Source organism: Fusarium subglutinans, assembly GCF_013396075.1.
Source record: "Fusarium subglutinans strain NRRL 66333 chromosome Unknown NRRL66333_c0000073, whole genome shotgun sequence".
Lineage (NCBI taxonomy): Eukaryota > Fungi > Ascomycota > Sordariomycetes > Hypocreales > Nectriaceae > Fusarium > Fusarium subglutinans.
Window position 1 is genome coordinate 10,910 of NW_023502136.1, and position 25,186 is coordinate 36,095.

The following is a 25,186-nucleotide window of genomic DNA, read 5'->3' on the forward strand; positions in this document are numbered from 1 at the left end:
TGTAGTAAAAGAAGAGGTGTTTGGCTAGTTAGGTATCTCCTGGTGTGGTCAATCTGAGGAAACAAGAGGCAGAGTTGATGGGGGGTCGCATATTATATGCTAAAATGCGATAGGCATGATATCCAGAGATGCCGGGGGTCTGGCCGGACATGCTGTAAGCAGAAGTCTGGTGCGACTCAGACCCGAGGGGAATTGACGGCATCAGACTTCGGTACGGGATGTGGAGTGCATATCTGCTGTCTGGTGCATTGTTTTTAGATAGAGATTCTGGCCTAAATGTTCTAGCCAACGGAAAATATCCGCTTCGTGGTTTGGCGAGACGAATAATCACTTGTCGTCATGGGGTCGAGCTGTCTTGAGTGTGGGGTTTCTGGGGCGAAGAGGAGACCAGGAATCGAGACTGCCTATTTGGGAAATCGGGAGTTGATTTCGGGAAGCCGCAACCGGGTCCGGCTTTTGTCTCGGTTGCAGGGGCGCCGGGGAACGATGGAGCCTGTTAGTATTGGGTCATGAAATACTGCTCGATCTTAACATATCTTAACTGCACCCGTGCATTGGGTCGTACTACAGCGCCCGGGAGTGGGCCCTTCGAATGCCGGGCAGGAGGCCGAGATCTCATTTCTCCAAGATCCAGTCCTATGTGACAATGAACGGTCTGGCGTTAGTAATTGACTGGGGTTATGTTGAATGAAGACATGAAGGTCCTGGTCCTGTTCCCAATCTACGGTGTGTAGAGTGAGTGCGCGAGACGGAGTCGTCCCTTCAGCTTGGTTGTCTCTGAGGTGGAAAGCCCAGCGACCTACCTACATGAAACCACCTTTGATACAGAACTGCTTTCCTGCCTCAACGAACCACTTTCTGAGCTTGACCCAAGGTACACACATGACTGCCTTACCCTAGACTTTGCTAAGGTAATGTAGAAGGAACTATGCCTTTGAACTTCTCTGTTGTGTGTCAAGTGCCGAGTATTCGAAAATGGAAGTCACTATTCTTTCAATAGCCCCAGGCGATGTACCACGAGTGTTGTTGCACTGGAAACACAAGCTCAAGATGTCCCTTCCACTACCGCGACACTTTTGTCTTGTGATCTTGCATGTACAACAAATAGAAAAGTTCACTTATTGAATGTCGAAACGTGATATCTTTTGCGAATCACCCACTTGCGAGGCTTGTAAGCTGCTATTCGGACTTAAACGAACGATTATCCAAGACCAAGTGATACGGGAATGGGCGATACCACCCAATTTTCTGCCTACCTCGCAAGAGATCGGTCCTTGAACATCACAGATATCTTTGACGAAGAGAGTCAGTGTAGGCATGAGACAAACTTAGAACGTCGACTAACAGACACCTCGCAGAATGCCGCAACGTTCTTGTGAGATATTGCGCCCACATACCTCGTAACTACCAGTACCGTGATGGAATCCGGCTTGTCAGATGCCTACACATCGACAAAGAATGCTTCCTGACGTGATTTAGGTCTTCCTAGTATTACGAGACCACCTTGGTGACGAGTTCCTTGGGTACGCAGGAGGCGTACTCTACGAGATGATTGAAGTCGATTGCCATCATTCGGATGACCCAGGTGCAGCATTTCAGCGTTGGAGACATGATCACTTGAACAGACATGTGGGAAACCCTCGATTGGACTCACGACGGCCATTGGTTCTGACAAAAGGAGCAGACTGATCTCGAACTCCCTCATGTCCCGCACCTCACAACTGTTACGTCCAATATCATACCAACAACTGCCCTTACAGAGTGGAGAAAAAGCCACCCTCAAAGATATCGCACTCGACTTTCAGACTACTCACCTATAATAGCAAGGTCATCACTTTACCCAAGCGGTATCGGTATACGAAAGAACTGGATGATAGAACATACGATGTATGTTTCATCTCGCGACGGGGGTACCCGTGCGTTTCGTCAGCTCAAGGCCAGGGAGTTTCACGAGATGCAATGGAATGAGAATATGATTCATAAGGGCAGACTGGTTGGTGAAAAGTCAATTGACCTCGACGAATTACCCAAAAGAAGAGCCACGGAAACGCATCAGGCACAGACCGAGCGCCGTCATCACCGTCGATCACTGAGCTCCAAAATCATCAGCCCAGAGAAGATGACTCAAATTATACATATGTTCCGCGTGACAGACAAGGGAAGCGGGAAAAATGAGAATCAAAAGCCTGCACTGGTCCAAGATGATCATTCCATCATTCTGACCCACGACACATTCAAACAGCAGTTCGATGCTCAGGTCAGGGACTGCGAAATACCCAACGCCAACTTTGCGAGGAAGTTTGGGTTGTTCACCAGCGACAGATCGCTTCCACCTTTCATAAGAGAACTGCCAGTCGCCGAAGATAAAGCAATGGATATGATAACTGCCTCTCCAACAAAAGGAGTATTAAACTCCTGGAGGTTCCACGGCCCTTTCACGCCTCAACTTTGGTTCGACAGTGGCATTGATTACAGATGGAAACACCGCTCCCATTAGCTACAACTGATGTTCCAGGCGGTGTTGCAGGATATGTTAAATTTTGGCAAGCAGATGAGGTGAGTATCTCCAACAAGCTTTGCTGGGGACTTATAGATCATTTCAACAGCAAAGTAGCATATGTAAGATGTTGCATTATCGTTGACACTTGTTGCCAGCTGACCACAATTCGGCACCCAAGTTTTCGACTGGTCCAACCGAAGTCCCTGATTCATTCAAGCATTCATTCACCGTGCTAGCATTTCTCGTTTTTGTTTCCTGGCTTTCGTTCAAGTGCTTTGCCTGAACCTCGACCGTGATATGTCACCATCAACCTGTATCCTCGGAGCTACTGTTAAGTAGCTACTGGGATTCGAGATTCTGGGCTCGATGCAACAAGAAAGTTCGAATAGAGGGCGCTACTCCGACCCTTCAGCATCCGTATTGACGCCTTTAAGAGGAGACTTCCTGGATATCTCACCAGGATTCGAGTCGCGAGCGCGTTCGCTATCTCCGCGCAAGCGTCTTGTCAAACAACCCCTTCGTATTCGTATGAATTTGACTGAGAGCCAAGTTGACAAGATTACGGACGCGTATGTCATATGTCTCTCTTAATTTGTATTTCCAACTGACTTTTCTGAAGTTTCAGTCGTCAAGTCGATAAGAGCCCAACGAAGGCTGCTAAGTTCAAGAAAAAGTCTACGATGGCCACTCCAAGAACGATTCCAAGGTCAACACCACGAAAGAACAAACCAAGACTTCTACAGTATGAGGATTCCTACGGCTGGACTACTAGAGAAGATGGTCCCTCTGATGTGAATTCTCCAACCTTTTCGGAGCTTATGCCCGGTCGCCATTCGGACTCTTCCAAGGACTTGTTCTCTGCCAGTTTAGCGGAACGTCGACATATCAACCCGCCTTCTCCGTTGCAGCTTGGGAATCCCCGTCGCAGTGGGGCAGTTCCTCGGCCAGCCGAGATGGAAGATATTCCCGATTCAGTCTCTCCTTTGGGGCAGGGAACCTTCGAGCGTGAGCTGATCTTCGACGATGATGCCTCTTCGGTCTACTCCCCTCAACAAACTGCCCGCCCATCACCTCTTCGCCTCAGCCACGCCAGGTCACAATCAAAATTCAATGGTGCTGAGGAGGGTTCATTTCAAGAGTGGAAAAGGAGCCACGATTCCTCCATGATCAGGGAGTCGGTAAGCCATCCAGAGGATCTGGTCAACAGGCCGCGACGGTCGAAGAGCTCTGCCGATGGACTGAGACAGGCCCGAGCCATCGCAGTGCACTCTCCACCGATCCCACAAGTCGTAACAGTGGGCTCCAATATCAGCAACTATCGTCGGGCTGTTCAAGACACTCCCGTATTCTCACCACTGCAGTTCTATTTCAGAGGAACAGACTACCCAAGCTCCAAGAAGGGCGAAAAAATAATGATTGGGGATAACGGGTGGCTCGAACGCCCTGACGGCAGGCCTGATCAAAGCGCAAAGACGCCCCAGAAGAAGACTGGAATTTTGGACAACATCAAGAAACTCGCAAAAGACATGGTATGTTGGTGAAATACAGCGTTAGATGTTTGTACTAATTCAAACGCAGACGGAGCTTCATTATACCTCTCGTCGGGCGCCCACCGTCCGGTCTCGGCCGACATCACAGGTCACCGTTTCACTAAATGCCAGAGAGCAAAGCCTTCTCTACTGCGAACTGGAGTTCAACCTTAGCACTGCATTGAATGAATATATTACGGTGCAGCTGGACAAGGGTCGGCTTGTGCCTGACAAGCTCAAGAAGGTAGCAGATGCGTGGCATAACAAGGGCCGACCTAAGGTTGTTGGTTTCCGCTACGACCTGGAGACGCAGCTTGAACTTATCAACCTGCATGCCGACGATTTTCGTTTTTATGGCCGCCGACAAGCCGATCCTGTTGAGATTGGCGGGCTCCTGCACACTATGAAGGTCAATGCTAGAGCAATGTGTGTCCGGACACTTTGCCAGCCAGATTCTGTGATTGCGAAGCAGTTGGTCGACACCCAGTCAACCTTTAAAATGCTTGATGTCCCAGACTACCAGCAGCGCGCGCTGGCTGACATAGCTCAGTTCTTCAAGGTGATTGTGGAGCGAGAGCAAGATGCTCGAGAACACACTGGAGGTAATGGCAGGGACTCCAGCAACCGAGGCGAGCGACAGCGGGCAGCGGTTCAGGAAGGGATATGATTTAATGGGCTTGTTACTTATAACAGGTCATGGTTTTGGTCTTGTTGCTTTCGATTGAGTTGAGTTGGTTGGACAGCACGTCGTCATGGAGCTGGAGAGTTGCAAACAGAACAGGGGATTCAGCTGCAATAATCGTTGTCATGGTGGCGAATACATTGTAAAATCGATACGACAAGCAATCCTAGAATTTGTCAAAAAGGACTCTCATAGGCACATGAAATCAATACATGACACCGTAAGCACTTTAGAAACAGAACTGTATCGACTATGTATATATCCAAGAGGCGCCAAGTTATGTCCCGTGAGATCTGCAAAAGTTGATATCCAGACTGATGGTTCAGCCTGTGATAATGAAAAACACTTCTAGTACCGCTCGCAGTTTTTAAACGTCAGTTAATATAAACCAAGAGAAGAAGGAAATAAAAAGAAAATAAGCGAAAGAACTACTGTCGTTAGATGTCATAATGAAGCAGTAATAGGTAGTCGAGGGGAAAAAGAAAGGTCGACTATTGCCGATAGCGGTAGTTATCCTCGCTTCTACGTCGCCTAGGTTCTCGATCTTCGCATCGCGGATCATCGTAGACGAAGTCATAATCATCATCATCGTTTTGGGGTAGTGCCCTGCCGCGATCATACCGGTCACGATCACGATCGCGGCGGTCGTCCTCTCTATCACGGTCACTGGATCTCCGTTGCTCGTAGCGGGGCATCTCCTGCTCGCGCACGTAGCTGCGCTCACGCTCCCAGTCGAGTTGACGTCGTCGGTCTCGCTCCCTCGAATCCTCAACCCTATTGGCGAGAGCATTGGCTCCAAGACCACCAGCGACAGCGCCGAGAATGGTGGAAACGAGACGAGTGCGGTCCTCGTTCTCGTCTTCGTAACCTCGGGTCTTGTGCTTGCGGCGTGTTGCAGCTTCAGTCGCCTCGCGAGCTACAAGACCACCAACGACAGCGCCTAAGATACCGGCGCCGATGCCGCCGGCGGAATGAGAGAAGTTCTCATCAACGACGTTCCGAGCGCGGGTGATGGGACTTTGTGAGCGGTTTCGCGAGCTCCGTCTGTCATCATAGTCTTCGTCATCCGAGGGAGGACGGGAGCGGGAGCGACTGCGTCGGACCATGGTGGTGTTTGGTGGGACAGATCGTGGGCGGTTCTGAGACTCGGGGGGCTCGAGGGTCATGCGCTCCCGCGGAGGAGGAGGAGGCATGCCGCCGTAGTAAGGGTCATCAAGACGAGAGGTCGAGGCATAAGGAGGAGCGCCAGGAGGGGGAGGAGGAGGAGGAGGAGGAGGTCCTTGTTGCTGAGGCCCCGAGGCACCACCGGAATAGTTGTCCGGAGAAAAGTCGCGTCGGCGACGAGAGTACTCTTCGTACTCGTAGTAGTCTTTTGACATTGTATGGTATAAGTAAGTGTAAAGCGACGCAGAGCGAGACGGTTGGTTTTGGTATAAGGCAGGTATAGTAGAGTACCTTAGGCGAGACGAGGGGAAGTTGGAGGCTTATATTATGTGGCTGAGGTGGACAACAGTCAAGAGGCACCCTAGCTCAACGGGTGGACGTCAGTCTTGTGAGGACAAATAACTACACGCCGTGTAAGTACCTTAGTTGCGAGGAAGACTAAGAAACTAAGTACCTAAGGTACCTAAGTGTTAAGGCAAGATACCTTAGCTGAGTTGTAAGAGCTGAAGTAGTGAGTGGCGCAGCAGCAGTTTAGGCTTTTGAAGATGTAAGTAGTGTGTATCACATGAGGTAGCTGATAACGACGAGTCCCTTTTAGCTACAGTACATACATCAGATAGACCAAGAGACGGAAATACCTACCTAGTAGGTAGGGCTGCCTGGTAAAAGTAGAGGCGCATCGTGGACAGGAGAGGAGAGGACAGGACGGGAGAGGACAAGGCTCGGAAGCTGATGACGTCATAAAAGACCCCGCGTGGCGTATCATTTCATCGCTGTACACAGCCTCATTTCAACACGTCCACTGTATTGGGGATACCTACCTAGGTAGGTATATGATGAAGAACTCTCCGGGATTCCCTTTTCTCTTCAGCTGTGCGCAAACCACATCCGATAAGATCCAACCTCACCGTTTTCATTGGCCTGAGCCATGAAAGTCGCAAAGTTGGGTGCCCTCTGGAGTTGAGAGTATTGCTTGTGATGTATGAGGTTTGGTGTCTTTACATAATGCCCGACTATCACCCACAGATAATAGACAGAAATATTGCGCTGATGTTTACTGACTGCGTGGTGGACTTGAAAATGAATCCCCAGATCCAATGGTGTTATTGCCAGACTTGAAATTGGACTTAAGGCTACCGTCCCGTTATCCCGCCCGGTTTTCAAACACTTTGTTATTAATAAACAAGAGTTGACATTGGATGCTCAACTCAACTGGCAAATAAATTATGGATCTCTCAGTAGTGGGTGGGTGCATTATTCATTCTAGCGAGAAATTTACCCGACCTTACATTAGTACCTGCTAAGGCACTTACTTACCTGACTTACTAACTACTAATATAGTAGCATCATGTACATATAAGTTATGCGGTCTCGTATGAAGAGACTTCATATCTCTCCCGACAAACGTATTTCTACTACAAAATCAATCAGGATCGATATTCAAGCTCATTATCGACCTTTCAATGAAACCGAACTCGAACTCGAACTCGAAATCTTGCCAGATAGAGCAAAGTCAACAACAGAATCATGACGACGAGCTAGAAGAGAAGCTGGGCTCTGTGGAGGCCGTGCAGCAGCCCGAAACGAGAACCAACGACAGCGGAGAGTCGGTCAATGAACTTGAGCATTGGAACAGCCCTCGAATAAACTCGTATCGTTACTATGCCACCAATTTCTCGTTTCTCATCATGGGCATGAATGATGCATCTCCAGGGGTAAGTCAAGTTACTACTGCCTCTGTCATGGAAGCCTGGAGCTTCGATGATTGACTGCAATCGGTCTACTAACTAACTACCCACTCACAGGCTCTGCTGCCATACGTGCGTGTGTTCTACTGAATCGTCTACTACTCGTTTCTAATGTGCATAGATCGAGACATACTATGGCATCAACTACACCACCGTCTCTACTCTCTTTCTCGTACCTGTAGCTGGTTATATAGTCGCTGCACTCACCAATAACTGGATACACTACACCCTAGGCCAACGAGGCGTTGCAGTTCTTGGGCCTCTCTGTCGTCTCATCGCCTACATTCCCGTGGCACTTCACCCTCCATTTCCAGCGCTACCCTGTGTAATGCTGTTCACTGGTTTCGGTAACGGCATCCAAGATAGTGGCTACAATGCCTGGATTGGCAACATGCACAGAGCCAACGAGCTCTTGGGCTTCCTCCACGGCGCCTATGGCCTCGGTGGTACCATTGGCCCTCTGATCGCATCTGCCATGGTAACTGAGGGAAGACTGAACTGGTTCACCTTCTACTATATCATGATAGGACTTGCTGTGGTTGAGCTTGTCGTCGGAACAGCCGCGTTCTGGGGTGCAACCGGCCAAGTGTATCGACAGCGAGTTCGCTACGACGAAGCTAAAGACCGTGCAACAACACGCATGGCACTCAAGAAACCCATCACCTGGATAGTTGCCGTCTTCCTCCTGGGATACGTTGCGACTGAGGTTAGCTTGGGGGGTTGGATTGTCACTTTCATGCTTCGAGTACGACATGCCAAACCTTTCCTTGCTGGCTTGACAGTGACACTGTTCTGGCTCGGGCTGACATTGGGTCGAGTTGCTTTGGGCTTCGTCACAGAGAGGACTGGTGAAAAGACGGCCATCATGGTCTATCTTGTGCTCTCCATAGGGTTGGAACTGCTGTACTGGCTTGTCCCCAACTTCGTCGCCTCTGTCATCTTCGTCATGCTTCTTGGGTTCTTTCTGGGGCCTCTGTTCCCCGCTGCCATGGTTGCTGCAACCAAGTTACTCCCAGCTGATTATCACGTCAGTGCCATCGGGTTCGCGGCAGCGGTTGGAGGAGGTGGTGCAGCTGTGGGACCATTCGCGGTCGGTGCCATCGCGCAAAAGACCGGAGTCCAAGTTTTGCAGCCTATAATCGTCGGTCTCATTGGTGCTATCACTCTGATATGGCTTCTCCTCCCAGGAGGTTTCAGAAAGGGAGGTCTCGAGAGAGCAAGGGAACAGAACTTGAGGCCTGGAGGTGATGTGAAGGAGGCTTGGCTGTGGGCCAAGTCGAAGGTGGCCTAGATGCTGTAAATACAGCTATGTACATACCTAGGTATCTATCTGTCATTTTGTAAGAATTGATGCAATAATTATTTGCTTCTTTTATACAACTTGTTTATCGTAGGGTCATATACCTAGTAGTCGGTATGTGAGTTTATTATGCACCTTGTAGTCAGATCTATGCTCAGTACGTCACTGGCTCAATAGAGGGGGTACCTTACCTTACCTGCTACCTTAGTACCTAGTACTAAGGTACTTATCTTATCACTCAACCCCCATCCATCATCCATCACATTGTGGACTTTTTGACCTAAGGAGGGGAAATGCTCAAATGAACCGTTAGACTTCACCACCTCAACTCTTTCTTGGTTATTACCTAAACATCCTATTCCAGGCGGCGCACTCTCAAACATTGAAATCTCCGTGGTTCGTCGTCAATTGCCCTCTCGCCTTCGAGCCTTCGAGCTTTCGCTCATCATGGCGCCGACTTCGGCCTCCATCACTGCCCTCACGCCCCTCAAACCTGACCTTCACCAACGCGCCTGGGCCTCGGTTCCTCACCCGACTCTTCCTCTGATCGCAACCGCTCACGGAAAGGCCGTCACTGTGTTCTCTCTCTCGACAGCTTCGGCCCACAGCGTCCTTACCGGAGGCCACACCCGCTCCGTCCGCTCTGTCGCATGGAAGCCCCATCTGCGCCCCGGCAACCTATGTCTCGTCACTGGCAGTTTTGACTCTACAGCTGGAATATGGCGCTGGGAGGGTCAGGAACAGAACGGGGGAGGACTGGAGGTTGAGGTCACGGCACAGAGCGTGCGGAGGAGAAACAATGATGATAGCGACGACGATGATGCCGATGCTGCTAGCAAGGAGTGGGAGTTTACGCTTGTGCTCGAGGGTCACGACTCGGAGATCAAGTCTTGCGCTTTCAGCCCCTCGGGCTCTTATCTCGCCACCTGCTCGCGCGACAAGTCAGTCTGGATATGGGAGGATATCGGCGCATCTGAGGAAGACGACGAGTGGGAGACTATCGCTGTGCTCAATGAGCACGAGGGCGATGTCAAGGCTGTTGCTTGGTGTCCCGACGTCCCTGGCCGCAACGCTCGACGCAGCTACTCGGCCGACGTGCTCGCCAGCGCAAGTTATGACAATACAGTGCGCATCTGGCGAGAAGATGGCGATGCAGAATGGGTCTGTGTTGCTGTTCTTGAGGGTCACGAGGGCACTGTCTGGGGGCTTCAATGGGAGCCACGACCCCGGGAGAGAGATCGCTTCCCGCGACTCTTGACATTTTCTGCCGATAATACTATCAGGGTGTGGACATTGAAGCAGGACCATGAGGCGGAGGAGAACAGTACGGGAGGTGGTGCCGGCGCTCTTGGTGGGATTCCCAATACGATGCGGAGATCTCTACGAGAAGAGTGGACATGCACATCTGTCTTACCCAAGGTGCACACCCGCGATATCTACTCTGTGACATGGAGTGCACAGACAGGGCTCGTAGCGAGTACTGGCAGTGATGGGATCGTTGCACTTTACTCCGAGGACTCAGAGCAACATGTCACGACAACCGATACACAAGACCAAACCATGGGTAACTCTGAGGAGAGCAAGCAACAGCAGACGAATTGGAGACTCCTAACTTCGCAACCCGGAGCTCATGGACCCTTTGAGGTTAATCATATTACCTGGTGCCGGAGATACGATACCGGCTCGGAGCGGCACGGGGAAGAGGAGATGCTAGTTACAACGGGCGATGACGGGATCGTACGGCCGTGGCAGGTTGAGATTGACGCGCCAAGGTAGCATTGCATTTTGCTAAGATAAGATAATACATACATTCATACAACCGAAAATAAACTCACTCACTTATACTTTGAGCCACATGTGAATACCAGTAGGTCAGATAGTTAGATAGTTAGATGTATCGTCTACGCAATGCCAGATGAAGAAAATGAAACGACCCGTCAGGTGCTCTGAACACTTAAACAGTAAAAAGAAATCATGCTATGTCGTTCCCAAGCCCATGCCAATGTAGGGCAAAAGTGTCCTTCGTCTAGGAGGGTATGATACAAGTGGTTTACATGAGAAGCTCAATTGCTCCCCAGATCCAGCGGCTTTTAGAAAATTCTTCCCTCCCAAACGATCAGTGGCCATGCAATTACCATACCATACTATCCATATTGTAGCCCCCTATTAAACCTGTTCCTTCAGTTTTCATCCGCTTACTCGCCCTTGAGCTTGTCCTGCTTAACAGTGAAAGCCATCTCGAGGAGTTCGCGCTCCTCCTTCATGTGAACTTGCTTGAGACCAGTGGCGACGGAAGCACTAGGGTTTCGGCCAGCGTACATGACGTGCTTGCGGGTGTGGTGCTCCGTGTTGTTGAGCAGAGTCTCGATACGGGGCTGAGTGAAGCTCCAGGCACCGGCGTTGAGAGGCTCCTCCTGGCACCAGACGATGGTCTTGGCGTTGGGGTATTGGTCCAGGTTCTCCTTGAGTTGTTGCCAAGGGAAGGGGTTAAGCTGCTCAATACGAGTGATGGCGACGTTGTCCAAGTTGTTCTCGGATCGGTGCTTGTGAAGGGCAGCCCAGACCTGACCGCTGCAGAGAACAACGCGCTCAATCTCCTCAGGAGCCTTGATGGCACCAGTCTCATGCTCAGGATCAGGGATGATCCACTGGAAGCCAGCGTTCTCACCAGTGAACTCCTCAATGTTACTACGAGCCAGAGGGTGACGGAGAAGAGACTTGGAAAAGAAGATAACGAGGGCTGCAGACAAGTTAGCACCGATAGAAAATAGAATAGGATACTTTTTACTTACGCTTGCGGTACTGGCGGTGCATCTGTCGGCGGAGAATGTGGAACAAGTTGGCAGGAGAGGTCATGTAGGCGATCTGCATGTTGCAGTCCTGGTGTTGACGGACAAGCTTCTCACCAGTGGGGAAATCACGGGGATCCTCGTTGCTGAGCTGAAGGTATCGCTCCAGACGTCCAGAAGAGTGCTCGGGACCCTGGCCATCGTACCCGTGGGGCAGAGACATGACAAGACCGGTTCGCTGCATCCACTTGACCTCACCAGAGGCAATAAACTGGTCGATGATACATTGAGCGTTGTTGGCAAAGTCACCGAACTGGGCCTCCCACATGACAAGGGCGTGGGGCGAGGACAGCGAGTACCCATACTCAAAGCCCAGGGCACCAAACTCACTGAGGGAAGAGTTAGAGATGACGAACTTGCCCTGGTCCTGGCTCAGGTGCTGAAGGGGAGTGTATGTATCCTCGGTCTCCTGGTCGTGGAAGACAGCGTGTCGCTGAGAGAAGGTGCCACGCTCGACATCCTGACCGGAGACACGGACGTGGTAGCCCTCAGTAACGAGAGAACCAAAGGCCAGAGCTTCGGCAGTAGGGAAGTCGATGTTCTTGCCCTCAACAACAGACTTGGTTCGGTTGGAGAGAATGCGCTTCAAGTTGCGGTGAACGTGGAAGCCCTCGGGAGTGCTTCCAATAACGGTACCGATATGCTCGAGAGTAGTACTCTTGACGCTTGTCTCGTTAGTAGCCAAAACTTCGGTGGCCAGCTCCTTTGGAGATTTGAAGCCGTTCCAAGCAGAGGTGGTCCACTCCTTGGAGGTAGGAGTGTAGTCCTTGGACTTGGTGAAGCTCTCCTCGAGCATGCCCCAGACCCACTGCTTGTGCTCATCGACATCCGCCTTCGAGAAAGAGCCCTCCTCGATGAGCTTGTTGACGTAGATGTCAATTTGAGGCTCCTTCTCAGTGATGCGCTTGTACATGAGCGGTTGGGTGAAGGAAGGCTGGTCGGTCTCGTTGTGGCCGTACTTTCGGTAGCAGTTGAGGTCAATAACAACATCGTGTTGGAACTCGGCGCGCCAATCGGCAGCAAGCTGGCAGACAAAGTTGACAGCCTCGACATCATCAGCATTAACGTGGAAAACGGGCGCGTCGATGGCCTTGGCAATGTCGGTACAGTAGGCGGTAGATCGGGCGAATCGAGGATCGGTGGTGAACCCAATCTGGTTGTTGACGACGAGGTGAATGGTACCACCGGTAGAAAAGGCGGGGAGAGAGTGGAAGCCGAGACACTCGTAGACGATACCCTGGGCAGCGAAGGCGGCATCACCGTGAAGGAGAACACTCATGGCGGTGCGGTGAGTCTTCTCATCGTTGTTGTAGTGCTGGATAGCGCGGGTCTTGCCCAAGACGACGGGATCCTCAGCCTCGAGATGCGAAGGGTTGGCGACCAGAGAGAGCTGAACACGCTTGCCAGAGGGAGTGGGACGCTCAAAGTTCATACCGAGATGGTACTTGACGTCACCAGATCCCTCATCCTCGGCACCGTTTGTACCAGCGAACTCGCTGAAAATAGACTCGTTGGGCTTTCGGACGACGTTGGAGAGAACATTGAGACGACCACGGTGAGGCATACCGATGACAATGTCCTTGACACCATAGTCGACACTGCGGTCAATGAGAGCCTTCATACCAGGGACAAGGGTCTCACAACCCTCGAGACCGAATCTCTTGTCGTTGGGATACTTGGTGGCCAGGAAAGATTCGAAGCTGGAACTCCAGATAAGTCGGTCAAGAACACGGCGCTTCTCATCGACAGAGTACTTGAAAGGAGTAGGGACCTCGAGACGTTCACGGAGCCAGTCGCACTTGTCACGGTCAGGGATATGAATAAACTCAACACCGAAAGAACCGCAGTAGATTCTCTCGCAAGCGTCGATGATCTCACGGAGGGTCATCTTCTCACGGCCATCACGCTTGAAGCGAGGCAGGATACCAGGGCCGAGGGTGTACTCGGTGTCCATGTCCTTCTCGGTGAAACCATAGTGCTCGAGAGTCAATTCCTTGGGCTTGATGTTGGAGAATCCCTTGGCGTCGTTGGTACCTCGGATACCGAGGGGGTCAATCTTGGCGGTATGATGACCGCGAGACTGGTAAGCACGAACAAGAAGCTGAACCTTGAGATGGTTGGTGACATCGGAGCCATCCTCCATGGCCAGGTTGCCAGCAAGGCGAGGGACGCCACCGGTCATGTTTGGGACCAGGTTAGGAGGAGGCTGGAAAGCTTGAGAGATGGGCATCTCGCCGCTCTCCATGTTCTTGAAGTAGATCTGCCAAGAGACATGGACACTCTCAGGATCTTGCCTCCACTGCATGTACATCTCATCGATGTAGCTAGCGGTGCTTCCGGAGAGGAAGTTATCGTTAGGATCGGGAGGCGCAGAAGTTGCGCTGGTCGCATAGTTGCGACGAGCAGCAACGGCCAGAGGGCGGCGGGAGGCGGCGAGCTTCCATGATGATGTACGGGCCGAGAGGGTCGAGATAGAGGCGGTAGACGAGGCAGCAGAGCATCGAGCACCGCGAAGGAGCTGCGAGCTAGCTCTGCAGAGCGAATTCCTCAACATGATGAGCGTTTGTATTTGTGTTTGTGTATGTGGAGAAACAGAACAGGTATAGGGACGTAAAAAGGAACTAGAGGATATGAATGGGAAGCATCCCTCGACGAGCTTGATCACAACACGAATGAACGGCGGAGTAAGTCAACAAAGGGTTCCCCGTGAAGACTGAGGAGAGAGGAATTGGACTGGATTGATGGATGGATAAGGCGGATAGGTAGGATAGGTAAGTTGGGAGGGACACGGGAAGAACAAGTAGACGACGGGAAGAAATTGTTTTAGGTATGAGCAGCGCTGGAGCTCAAGCCGCTAGGTACCGTACGTACCTGGTCTGGCCTGGCCTTTGATGTCCTTCTGTTGGCAAAAATACTATGACGACCCCGGCAAACCCGGTTCTGGCCGCCAGTGATTGGGTTTCTCATTGGCTAGGGGCCTCCGTAGCGCTTCGGTCACCGAGAAAACTCAGTGCGGCACACGGTGCAGGTCAGGCAGTGTTGGGGGGTTTTCATGGGGAGAATTAGGTAAAATCCAAGGTGAAAGGTGACCGGCCTTGATTGTCCGGGAACCCACATGACACACTGTTTTGGAGGTCATCGTGGGCTTTTGCGGCAACTGTCATTGGGGCACGTTTAATATTTTTGGGGCTTTGGGGTCTCTTTCGGAGACTTGAGGCTTCTTTACCGAGGATCACCGTGATGCTTGAGCAAGGAGAGACCGATTCCCGGAAACGCTGTGCCGTTCAGCGTTCACCATCCATGACACCCGTTGAGCCGGGCCATCGCTTGTATGTACTTCCCCACGATTTTGGGGCATTTGGTTTTCAATGCCGACCAATTCATGATGATGGCTTTGTGCTTGTACTCTAGGGGGGCTAGAATAGAACCTGGTGGTGTATTTGTGGAAATAGGGAGACCTTCCTCAGACGGTCTAGCCTAGGGGGAAAAACGTGTCAGTATAAGTGAATCAGGTCGCACGAGAGAGGAACTGAGATTGCGGAGTATAATAACCTCGATGAAGTTTTAGTTGCGTGGTTCAAACAGGATCAATAGCCGACGCCACATTTACTGTATGTTGTACTGTACCTCTTATAGGTAGGTACCTTACCTAGGTAGGAATGTTCATGCATTCATCATCTCATGCATTTCAGGTTTTGGAGAGCGTTTTGAATGCGTCAAGGGTTGAGTCACGGGAAAACACGCAGTTTGAATGATCCCTTTGAATCCGAGGGAGCACCACTGATGTACTTTTGTGGGGCAGGCCCCAGTATTGATTAGCTGCTGATCTTTACGCCACAAATACCAGCCTCAAGGAGGCACAGCAGTAAAGCTAAAGGTCACGATCGGCAACCTGCATTATTAAATATAGGTACTTAGATCTTAGCCTATTAGTCCCCTAGATATAAGTACCTTTAATACCAGCTTCTTAATTGGCAGGACCTATAAAAGATACTAAGGTGGTGCTGCCTCGGATTCAAAGGGATAGTAAATTCACCAGCCATATTCAGACATGAATGAGTACGTACTTGTACTAATAAGGTACGACTACCTAATAAGTTGGAGAAGCTGAGTACTAAGGAATCTCATGCACGTCCAAAGCTCTGACGTATGCGGATCAAACAAGCGTCAATTCTACTCCTATGTTCAGACCCCGGGTCGTTTCTTCATGTTCCATATTTGTTTTGGTACAGCCCAAGTTTTCACTGCTAACTAATTACAATTCAACAATTGGGGGATTCATAGCTACCATAGGTAGTACTTAATCATCGACTGCTAACCTACCGTCAGATCGCCAACTTAGTGGTTGATACCTAGGGTCCACAGCTTCCTGTGAGTCTTGGTTGTAAGTAGCAGGTTGGAGTCGGCATAAGATGTGCTAAAAACTGAGAAAACAGCGAGCAACCCCACGTACATTTTTGGGCCGTCACCTGATTAATTGATCGACTTGATGATGCTTTTGATGTGATGTTGCAGTCGTACATACATACATACATACATGAAACATGAACAAAGCAACCATCAAAAATCTACTGAGTCCTGTCCCCTACCTAGTACCTATAGGTAACTAGTCTAGGTATTGGATAGTACCTAAATGATGTGCTTACTGCCTTAGGTAATCATGAAATCAGTGGCCGCAAGTGGGTCTTGCCTGAACAAAGCACTGAAGAGCAGGCATCCAATCCAATCCAATCCAATCTAGGGAGTCTGATAGCTGGACAGCGTCTTCTCAACGGGGTGAGATATCCGTATCGAACCGTCTCATTAACAAAATACTAAGGTACCTAGTCCATCGTCGAAATGGCAATCCCAGTGGGACGTACCCTTTTCAAAAAGAAGGAGGGCATTCTGACTCTCACAAGTGACCATCAGCTGGTCACTTGGACTCCTAATTCAGGAGGCCCTGCCACAATCTCACTCAACATCAATAACATCACAAGTAAGCTGAGACGTGGTTTTCGTCCTCTGATACGACTCGATTATTGACATGGATTCACGCCAGATCTCCAGCAGACCCCAGATTCTTCACCAAAGGTTATGCTCAAAATCTTCGAAAAGGTTGGAGACGCGGAGCCTGCTACATATCTCTTCCACTTCAACACTGCCGAGGCCAAGGATGAGGCAAAGGCTGTCAAAGATCTGTTATCCAGCCTATTAGCGTCTACGCGTGGCAACGATGGGTCTGTTCAAAAACCATCCGGCGCAAGTGCTGGCTCTTCAACGCCTAATCCAGGCGCTGGTGGCGGCAGTGGTGGTAGTGGTGGTGGTGGTAGCGGTTCCGCATCCATGGCCTTCGCCAGCGCCGTCAACTCACAGAATGCTTCATCCTCGCGCTGGTTCGATGACTCGCAGCTCAAGAACGACATCGAGTTGCAACAGTCGCTGATGAGAAAAGATACAAGTCTCCATCAAACATACGTTGAAGCAATGCAGACCAAGCCCGACTCCTTATCAGGAGCCGCCTTTAATTCACAGTTCTGGTCAACCCGGACAAATCTTCTCCGGGCCCATGCTATTGAGATAAACCAGAAGAAGGGAGCTTATAATGTCCTCTCAACCGTCAAACCCAAGACTGTTGATGGCGAACTAAAGTTAAACATCAGCGTAGAGCAGGTGCAGATGATATTCGCACAACATCCTCTGATCAAACGTGTATACAACGAGAATGTCCCCAAGATATCTGAAGCGGACTTCTGGTCCCGTTTCTTCCTCAGCAGACTTTCCAAAAAACTACGCGGTGAGCGAGTCGCTGAGAACGACCCCAATGACCCTTTGTTCGACAAATACGACCCTGCTGAGAATACGGTTGCTTTTCAGAGCAAAATCATGGCAAACCAAGTACCGCACTTTATCGACATCGAGGCCAACGAAGAGAATCAGGGAGGCTTCAAAAGTGGAAACGCGAAGGATGTCGAGATGCGTCCTAGGGCCAATATACCAATTGTAAAGACCCTCAATAGTCTCAGTGAGAAGATCATGGCCAACGTTGCCCCATCTGATGTCAACAATGATGATCCCGATGGCGGTTACAACGCTTATGTCCAGTTGGCTTTGCGTGACTTGAAAGGCGACGCGAAGGAGCATCGTATTATGCTCAACGTGAAAGAACAGAACAAGTTCTTTTCAAAGCATGACTCTGCCCCCTCGAAACAAGCTGCGGTTTTCGAAAGACAAGTTCCTAGCGAAGTTCTGTTCGAGATAGTGGGAGACCTCGAGACTCTTGAGAGCGATGGTGCTGGCGGAATAAACATACAGGCAGCAATGGGATTTGATGAAGAGAGCGAAAGTGACGAAGATGCCCCCAAACGGCCACATGTTGGATCACGCTTCGCTCTCTTAGCTGCTGACAAGGACATCATGAAGGGAGTGCGCCAGCAACGCGCTCAAAAATACGGTCACGAGACGGATGCCGCTGAGCCCATGGGGCTTCCTGTTGAGATTTCCCGCAAGTGCAGTCTTACCCACGCAACGACCATCGAGTTTCTGCATCAATTCTGGAACGCGTTCCTCTCGGGAAACCCGGACCGCGCTGGTGAGCTACAGTACCTAGCCGAGTCCCTCGGCCGCTCACTGGCACGCATCAACGCCGTTGCAGAGGAAGCCGACAAGGAACGCGAGGAAATCATTCGCAGCCGGAAGAAAGAGATCCGAGATCATTTCCAGCGAACCGGCAAGAAGATCAGATGGCGATCTGATAATGTTAGAGGTGGCAAAGCTGCCGTGGTTGCTTTGATGCAACCAACTATGAATGCTTTGGAGAAGGCTCAAGCCGACTACTCGAGGGCTCTCGCAGCAGAAGGGATACAGATATCGACCGAAGCATGATCCTTCTAAGCTCATTTCCGTAAACATGATGATCAGCTTAGGGGAGAAAGCATGGCCGATCGGTGAAATATAAAAGACATCTGCAAAGCATTTACCCTGATCTATCGAGGATTGCCGTAAAGTGATGTTTTTGGTCACCACGCTCATCGCTGATATCCTCTTGCGCTTCTGTGTCTTCTCGCCTTGAAGAGCGTCAGGGCCAGTGATGTTGCCCATTTTCATCGCGGCAGCCCGAGTTGGACTATCAGTGCTGAGGGCTAGATAGGTCAGATGGGACTTGTTTTCCAGTCATCTGAAGGGTTGCAGGCTGAGTAATATCTAATAGAGTCTAAAGTGTCACATTGCAACAGCCATTACTGTGCCTCAGGACCGTGGCTCAGAGTCTGGTTATATATATCATTCTATAGTTTATTGGCTGTTTTTGCCAATGCCAAAACCAAGCTCGCCATTCAGTTCAATCCATCGTAAGTACCTCTGTGTTGGCCAAGTCTATATATGCGTGTATTATACAACGAAAGATTCCTCCTGCCTGACGCCATGATGCATAAAAATGTGAAACCAAATCCGAGCCTAACATCAACATCTTCATGGGCCACGACGGATTCTTACCTCCTCAGCATCGGCGAACTTCTTCTCTACGCCGACGCCAAAGCCCATTGTCTTCTTTGCACCCTTCTTCTTAGCCCCGTATTCTTCATCAAACTTGCGGATCTGCTTGAGAGACTGCATATCCTCGCTGATGCTGGCCGGTATTTGGCGCAGGGCCTTGTCGAAGTGGTCCTGGCGCAAAATACGTTTCTTAGGGTATTCATACGGTTCTGGACCAATGTGGCGTGCAGCAGCTTCATTCTCCTCCTCGACGGCAGCCATGGCGGCAGCGACGCAGGCATTCTTGAGGTCAGAGCCCGAGTAGTAGGGGGTTCGCTTGGCTAGATCTTCCAGTGAGACGGCAGGGTCGAGGGTTTCGCCCTTGAGGAGGATCCTCAGTATGGCAGTACGGTCTGCTTGTAGAGGCAGATCAACAAGCAGACGACGCGGCAGGCGGCGGAGAACAGCGTCATCGAGATCGAACGGACGGTTGGTGGCAACCATGATGAAGGCTTCTGTCTCCTCGAGGCCATCCCACTCTTTTAGAAACTGGTTGATGTGAGAGCGGTGTGATGCGCGAGCACCGAGCATGCTGCGATTTGCTAGTAAAGAATCGGCCTCATCAATGAAGACGACACACGGTGAGATCTTCTTGGCCAGCGTGAAGACTGCCCGGATAAGTTTCTCGCTCTCCCCAACCCATTTATCATTTATAGTTGCACCACTGATTTCGAGCATGTTTGCGCCGCTCTCCTTGGCAACTGCCTTTGCGAGCAATGTCTTGCCTGTGCCTGGAGGTCCGTACAGAAGACATCCAGGGATCTTATCTTGGGCGAGTACGCCATAAGAGAAGGCATCAGGTCGTACCAGCGCCAGGGTTGTGAGAAGCTTGAGGGCAGATATGGTGTCCTTGGGGACGTGAACATCATCGAAAGTCGTTCTCAAGTTCTGACGGTTGATGTGGCCCGATGATATCCGCTTCTCGTACTCGTTCAGCTTCATGGCTGTCCGGCTGCCTGATTGCGAATCTTCATCCTTCTTCTGCGAGTCCTCGCCTTGCGTCTTGCCGTCTTGCTCAGGCTCGTCAAGGTATCGCTGCCCAGGCCTTTGCCTCAGAGGACCCATGAGAAGACGCTCATACACTCCTCCAGGTGCAGCACCTGCGGCCTCTTCCTCGTGACGTTTTGCGGCGCATGCAATGTTGTACACCTCTGGTAGAGGAAGAATCGATCTCTTGAGCATCTGGGCTCGTGTGTCTGTAGCGTGCATAAAGATCTTCATGTGAGCGTCTGAAAGTTCAAGGGTACATTGGCTACCTAATGATTTCAGCATGCGGTTGATGTTTTGAACATTCTCCACGAAAATGTCTGTGTCCTGAAGAGCAAAATGGCCATTGGAAGTTTGTAAGCCGCCAGCTGGTTTGGGCTGCCTCAGAGTGCGAGAAGGATCGATATGTCGAGAAATAACAAAGTCTCCGATTGAGAGGTCTCGAAGAGTGCTTTGATACTCCTCTGAAGGCTGCTCACTCGAGGAAGTTCCCAGAATTGCAACCTTGGAACCTTGTTGCCAGGCTGAATCCACGATATTTCTCAATCTCGTTATGAGCATTGAACCCTCAAGCGTCATACTGAGTTCAATGAAGTCGTGGATATGGATGATGAGAGGCTTCTCACGCGGGGAGCCTTGCTTGATCTCGGCCGCCTGTATAATTTGGTCCAGGACCTTGTCGATCTTGAGGTTCTCCCATTTGCCAAAGGGGTCATAGCCACCCTGCTTGATTTTAGAAAGCTCGTCTTCAAGCGAGCCTGAGGCTGCGCGAATGTTAATCACGCCCGTATCAGGGTCGTTGTCCTCCTCCTCGTGCCGCGTCATCACATCGGGATCCTTGTATAGCTTTCCATTCATCTCTGCAGCACGGAATCCCATGTTCGAGAGTGAGCCTCGCGAATAAGCCCAGTCCTGGTCTAGATAGTCTCCTACTATTATAGATAAATCCTGAGCATTCAGTTTAACCAGATCGGCATCGTTGAAGAAGGCGACATGTTCTGCGACAGCCTCTGATATGGCTTGTCCACTATAGCCAGACATGGACAATAACGTAATCTGACGCTTGAGGTTTTTGGACTCAGATTCAGGAGGGGGCGGTGTCGTTAATTCTCGGCGCAGAGCAGATCGAATAGAGGAGAATGTGAGAATAGGTAGGTCGGCGATGGCCTGGGCTAGGGAGTGGTCAAGTCTCCAGTCATAGTCGAGAATGCTGTCGAGGCCTGTCTGAACTGAAAGAAACTGGTCGCGAAACTCTTGGGCATGTCGATCAAAATCCTTATAGTAGTGCCACCACCAGAATGGCTTTGAGGTGTATATGTATTCCGCGTGCCGGGCAGGATATAGCGAATCAGCCAGATGCCATGCTGAATCGAGCAGCATGTCGTAGGCGCGTGTGAGGCTCGTCAACTTATGTACGAGCTCCTCTGTGTGGCAATTGGCATCGAGAGCAACAACAGCTTTGACACGATCAGCAACTTTCTCGAACATGGCAGAGAATGTCGCATCGAAGTAATCTTCAAGGGCTCTGTTGGATTCCATAATTCGAGTCTTCTTATCAGCGACCTGGGGATCGACAAAGATAGAGGACGTCTTTGGTTGTTTGGCATCTTCGGCGAGGGCGATAGGGAGGCATGGTCTTCTCCAGGCATGGTGAAGAGTGACATTGTCGTCGAGGAACGTTTGTGGTAGTTTGACAGGGGGTAGCGCAGGAGCGGCATGTTTGCGAGCTATCCTGTTTTTCACGGAAGTCGAAGTTCGAACTCGTGAACGACCCGCTACGGTCTCGTTTCCGTTTTGAGGCTGCACATCTTCTTCCTCTGCAGCTGCTGGTTGCCCTGGTGGCTTATCACCATTGTTTGCGCCTGCGCCTGCGCCTGTATCCCTCCAGGCTGACGATGTCTGAAATGATCGATATCGAATTCGAGATCGGGCTTGCGATCTTGCGGCGACAGTAGCAGGATTGAGCAGGGCGCGGAGCCCTGTCGATTGCATCCGGGCGAGTTTCTCGTCGGCCGGGACCGGGAGGAGAGAGTTGGAGACTATGGCGAAGCCTTTGAAGCTCAAGTCGCAAGGCTGTGTCCTAGCTATGACTACGAGCTATGAGCCCTGTCATGTAAGTCTTGCTTAACAATTTCCCCAAAAGTTTCGTCAAAACCGGGGCCGGATTTTTTAAGTCGGCCGAATCCCGATCGAATTTTGGGACCTGGTTTAATCAGGGCCAACGTTGACAACTGACCGTTCTACAATCAAAGAATGGACAAAATAATATGTTCTGTGACCCGGGTTGCATATAAAACACCCCTGTCTCTTTCCTTTCCCTGTATAGGTCCTTGGAAGTCTGTTGAAGAAAAACCCTGGAATATTTCCAGTTGACGTAGGGTATCTAACACATTCAAGGGGATCAGCGAATACGTGTAGGTACTGAAACACAACTATAAATAAAACTTTGCTTATAATTTATACAATTCACTGTAGTAAGTAAGATATATCCTGAAACTAGTCCAGTGTATTGATTTCAAGGAGATCATTGAGGTTTTGCTTTGTCGATGACTTCAGATTCTGGTATTATCTCTAACTTAGTTAGTAACTAAAACTACCTCTCTGTATATTTACCGCCGAACTTATTAGAATTTGAGAAGTCTGCTACCTAGGCTGCTGGCCGATGAGGAGTAAGACGGGCTCTGCAGATTGCCGACTTTGGTATTGGGCGTCGTCAACTCGACACTGTTTATTATATGGAGATATTGTCTGATACGTTTTTGAACACCACGCAAGTGAGTCAATCATCATGTACGATATTGGACCCCAGGGCCTGTCTAGCCCGTCTGCCCGAATCCTACTGTACAGATCTTATCGTCATCATAGACTAGAGTCGTCGTCCAGTCACAGCTGCAATGGAACTAACTTGGAGTGCTGCTAAGCCTTGTTTGGTCCTCAGACCTGAGACGCACGTACGCGGGGTTTCCACTGTCTGTTCTGTTGGTGGGCTAGACCTTGTCATCAAGCAACTCATCTCATTCAACATAACGTTAGCATGAAACTCAACTCACTTTTGTCATCTCATACATAAATCAGTTCTATCCGTCTGTGATAACCATGTTATAGTCTCAATAATCAGCCATGGACAACTCTCAGACCCCAGCAGAGCAACACCAGTCGGAAAGCCCAGAAGGATCGCCGCCTAATTACGATAACAATAAGCCCTACCATTCTAAACGACCTCACAAGAAGTCGCGAACTGGATGTCGCAATTGTAAAGCTCGCAAGGTTAAATGCGACGAGGCTCGCCCTGTCTGCCGATCATGCAGATTGCGCAAGGCTGATTGCGTGTATCCTACTCCCGCAGCCTCAACTGCTCACTCCTCAAATAGCAGCATCACCAATTCTCCTCAACGGCCACCAGAACCTCTATCCGCTCCCCGAAATGCTCCTTCGCCAGACGTCGTCTCTCTCTCTTCTGGCGACGAGCCTATGGAAGAGGTTGGGCCGTTGACCGTCTCGCCTGCGTTCCGCCATGGCCAGATGGACGTGACAGATATGAAGCTCCTTTGGTTCTACACCAGCTCAACGTCTACCTCCTTCTCTGTAGACCAGGGACCCTCGAACCCGATCAACGAGGTTCTAAGAAACAGAATGGTTCAGGTTGCCTTTGAGAACCCATTTCTCATGGATTCGTTATTTGGTCTAGCAAGTCTTCACATGCAGAGTCTTCAGTTGAGCCATGACCCTGCACGTGCTCTCACCTATCGTGCTCGTTCCTTTGAGGGATACCGTTTGGCTGTGGAAAAAGCACAGCCGGAGACGTTCCCGGCGTTATTAGCCAATTCTCTATTGCTCACTGCTCTATCATCCCAAAACTTTCGCGATGAGGATGGTAAAAAGCTCTACTTGATCGATTGGATGATTGTCTGGAGGGGAATCGGCCTCGTCATTGACCTCATGGGTGTTGAGAAACTCATTGACTCAGGCCTCTACTGTTTGTTTAACAGACCTTCTGTCGACGTCGAGCAAGCCACAAATCACATTCCTGCTTGCCTCGTCTCCATGCTCAACTCCATTGAGCCCAGCGATCCAGACTTTCTCAATGTGGAAACCTACTATGAGACACTTCAATTTCTCGGCTCTTTGTATCAGAACTTACACGATGGTTTCGGGCCCATCATGATGCTGCGGATCATCACCTGGTTCACTTTTGTGCCCCGGAATTTTGTTCAGCTCGCGCGCGAGTTGCGCCCTCGGGCTCTTATCATTCTCGCTTACTATGCAGCTTTTCTTAAGTTCCCGTCAGATGTCTGGTGGATAAAGAACGTCGGCAATCGTTCACTGCGGGATCTTTGCGAGCACATCGGCCCAGAGTGGCAACAATATCTTCTCGTCCCGCACATGGCGCGCCTCGTCGAAGGTGAGCTCGAGCTTGGAAGAGTCTTGTTTGAAGATCCAAATTGGTCACCGCAAAAGCCCAACAGCCTACGATTAGACCCAACGGCATCTGTCACCCTTGTTGACGAGAAGGGAAGACGTGTCGAGTGGATACCTGCGGAGAAGAAGCTCGTGCTCATGGATTCAAGAGGCCAAGTTATAACAAAGGGGGAGGCTATTGAGAAATGGAGGACTGACATGAACTCTAACTTGACATTTGATCCCTGACCGAACAGATTTAGTGGTGGGCAGTTTGACAGAACTAATGATACAGAGACTCAGGAAACGAGAGAATGTTTGAGAACGGTTTAACCATTGGATACCCGTGAGACTAGAAGGTCTCCCTTTCCAGCAAAAATAGAGTCAAATTTATGTGTACCCTTGCACTTCTGCTGTCAACTTATCATGAGGTACTAAGTTACCATACTGGGAGAGCTATCACGTTCCCCTGTATTTCAAGTCCATGGACAAAAAAGCTGAGGAGAAATTATTCGAC

General features: G+C 50.3%; 8 protein-coding genes across 8 annotated transcripts; 5 read left to right on the forward strand and 3 right to left on the reverse strand.

The window, feature by feature from the left end:
• Positions 1 to 1,885: 1,885 nt before the first annotated feature.
• On the forward strand, positions 1,886 to 4,696 carry FSUBG_6640 (uncharacterized protein; the record flags this gene model as incomplete). Its single annotated transcript, XM_036684861.1, has 5 exons — positions 1,886 to 2,404; positions 2,476 to 2,619; positions 2,840 to 3,069; positions 3,120 to 4,029; positions 4,079 to 4,696. The coding sequence occupies 5 exons, from the start codon at positions 1,886 to 1,888 to the stop codon at positions 4,694 to 4,696; spliced, it is 2,421 nt and encodes an 806-aa protein (XP_036537793.1).
• Positions 4,697 to 5,202: 506 nt separating this feature from the next.
• On the reverse strand, positions 5,203 to 6,090 carry FSUBG_6641 (uncharacterized protein; the record flags this gene model as incomplete). The annotated part of the gene is made up of 1 exon (XM_036684862.1): positions 5,203 to 6,090. The coding sequence occupies one exon, from the start codon at positions 6,088 to 6,090 to the stop codon at positions 5,203 to 5,205; it is 888 nt and encodes a 295-aa protein (XP_036537794.1).
• Positions 6,091 to 7,338: 1,248 nt separating this feature from the next.
• FSUBG_6642 (tetracycline resistance) lies at positions 7,339 to 8,914 on the forward strand (the record flags this gene model as incomplete). The annotated part of the gene is made up of 3 exons (XM_036684863.1): positions 7,339 to 7,590; positions 7,681 to 7,695; positions 7,745 to 8,914. 3 exons carry the CDS (start codon positions 7,339 to 7,341, stop codon positions 8,912 to 8,914), a joined length of 1,437 nt encoding a protein of 478 aa, XP_036537795.1.
• A 456-nt stretch (positions 8,915 to 9,370) lies between these two features.
• FSUBG_6643 (cytosolic iron-sulfur assembly 1) lies at positions 9,371 to 10,699 on the forward strand (the record flags this gene model as incomplete). Its single annotated transcript, XM_036684864.1, has 1 exon — positions 9,371 to 10,699. One exon carries the CDS (start codon positions 9,371 to 9,373, stop codon positions 10,697 to 10,699), a length of 1,329 nt encoding a protein of 442 aa, XP_036537796.1.
• A 419-nt stretch (positions 10,700 to 11,118) lies between these two features.
• On the reverse strand, positions 11,119 to 14,326 carry FSUBG_6644 (2-oxoglutarate dehydrogenase mitochondrial; the record flags this gene model as incomplete). The annotated part of the gene is made up of 2 exons (XM_036684865.1): positions 11,119 to 11,663; positions 11,716 to 14,326. The coding sequence occupies 2 exons, from the start codon at positions 14,324 to 14,326 to the stop codon at positions 11,119 to 11,121; spliced, it is 3,156 nt and encodes a 1,051-aa protein (XP_036537797.1).
• A 1,990-nt stretch (positions 14,327 to 16,316) lies between these two features.
• Positions 16,317 to 18,636, forward strand: FSUBG_6645 (transcription initiation factor TFIIH subunit 1; the record flags this gene model as incomplete). The annotated part of the gene is made up of 4 exons (XM_036684866.1): positions 16,317 to 16,374; positions 16,427 to 16,548; positions 16,600 to 16,750; positions 16,814 to 18,636. 4 exons carry the CDS (start codon positions 16,317 to 16,319, stop codon positions 18,634 to 18,636), a joined length of 2,154 nt encoding a protein of 717 aa, XP_036537798.1.
• Positions 18,637 to 19,221: 585 nt separating this feature from the next.
• Positions 19,222 to 22,263, reverse strand: FSUBG_6646 (ATPase family AAA domain protein; the record flags this gene model as incomplete). Its single annotated transcript, XM_036684867.1, has 1 exon — positions 19,222 to 22,263. The coding sequence occupies one exon, from the start codon at positions 22,261 to 22,263 to the stop codon at positions 19,222 to 19,224; it is 3,042 nt and encodes a 1,013-aa protein (XP_036537799.1).
• A 1,128-nt stretch (positions 22,264 to 23,391) lies between these two features.
• On the forward strand, positions 23,392 to 24,918 carry FSUBG_6647 (sterol regulatory element-binding ECM22; the record flags this gene model as incomplete). The annotated part of the gene is made up of 1 exon (XM_036684868.1): positions 23,392 to 24,918. The coding sequence occupies one exon, from the start codon at positions 23,392 to 23,394 to the stop codon at positions 24,916 to 24,918; it is 1,527 nt and encodes a 508-aa protein (XP_036537800.1).
• Positions 24,919 to 25,186: the final 268 nt, after the last annotated feature.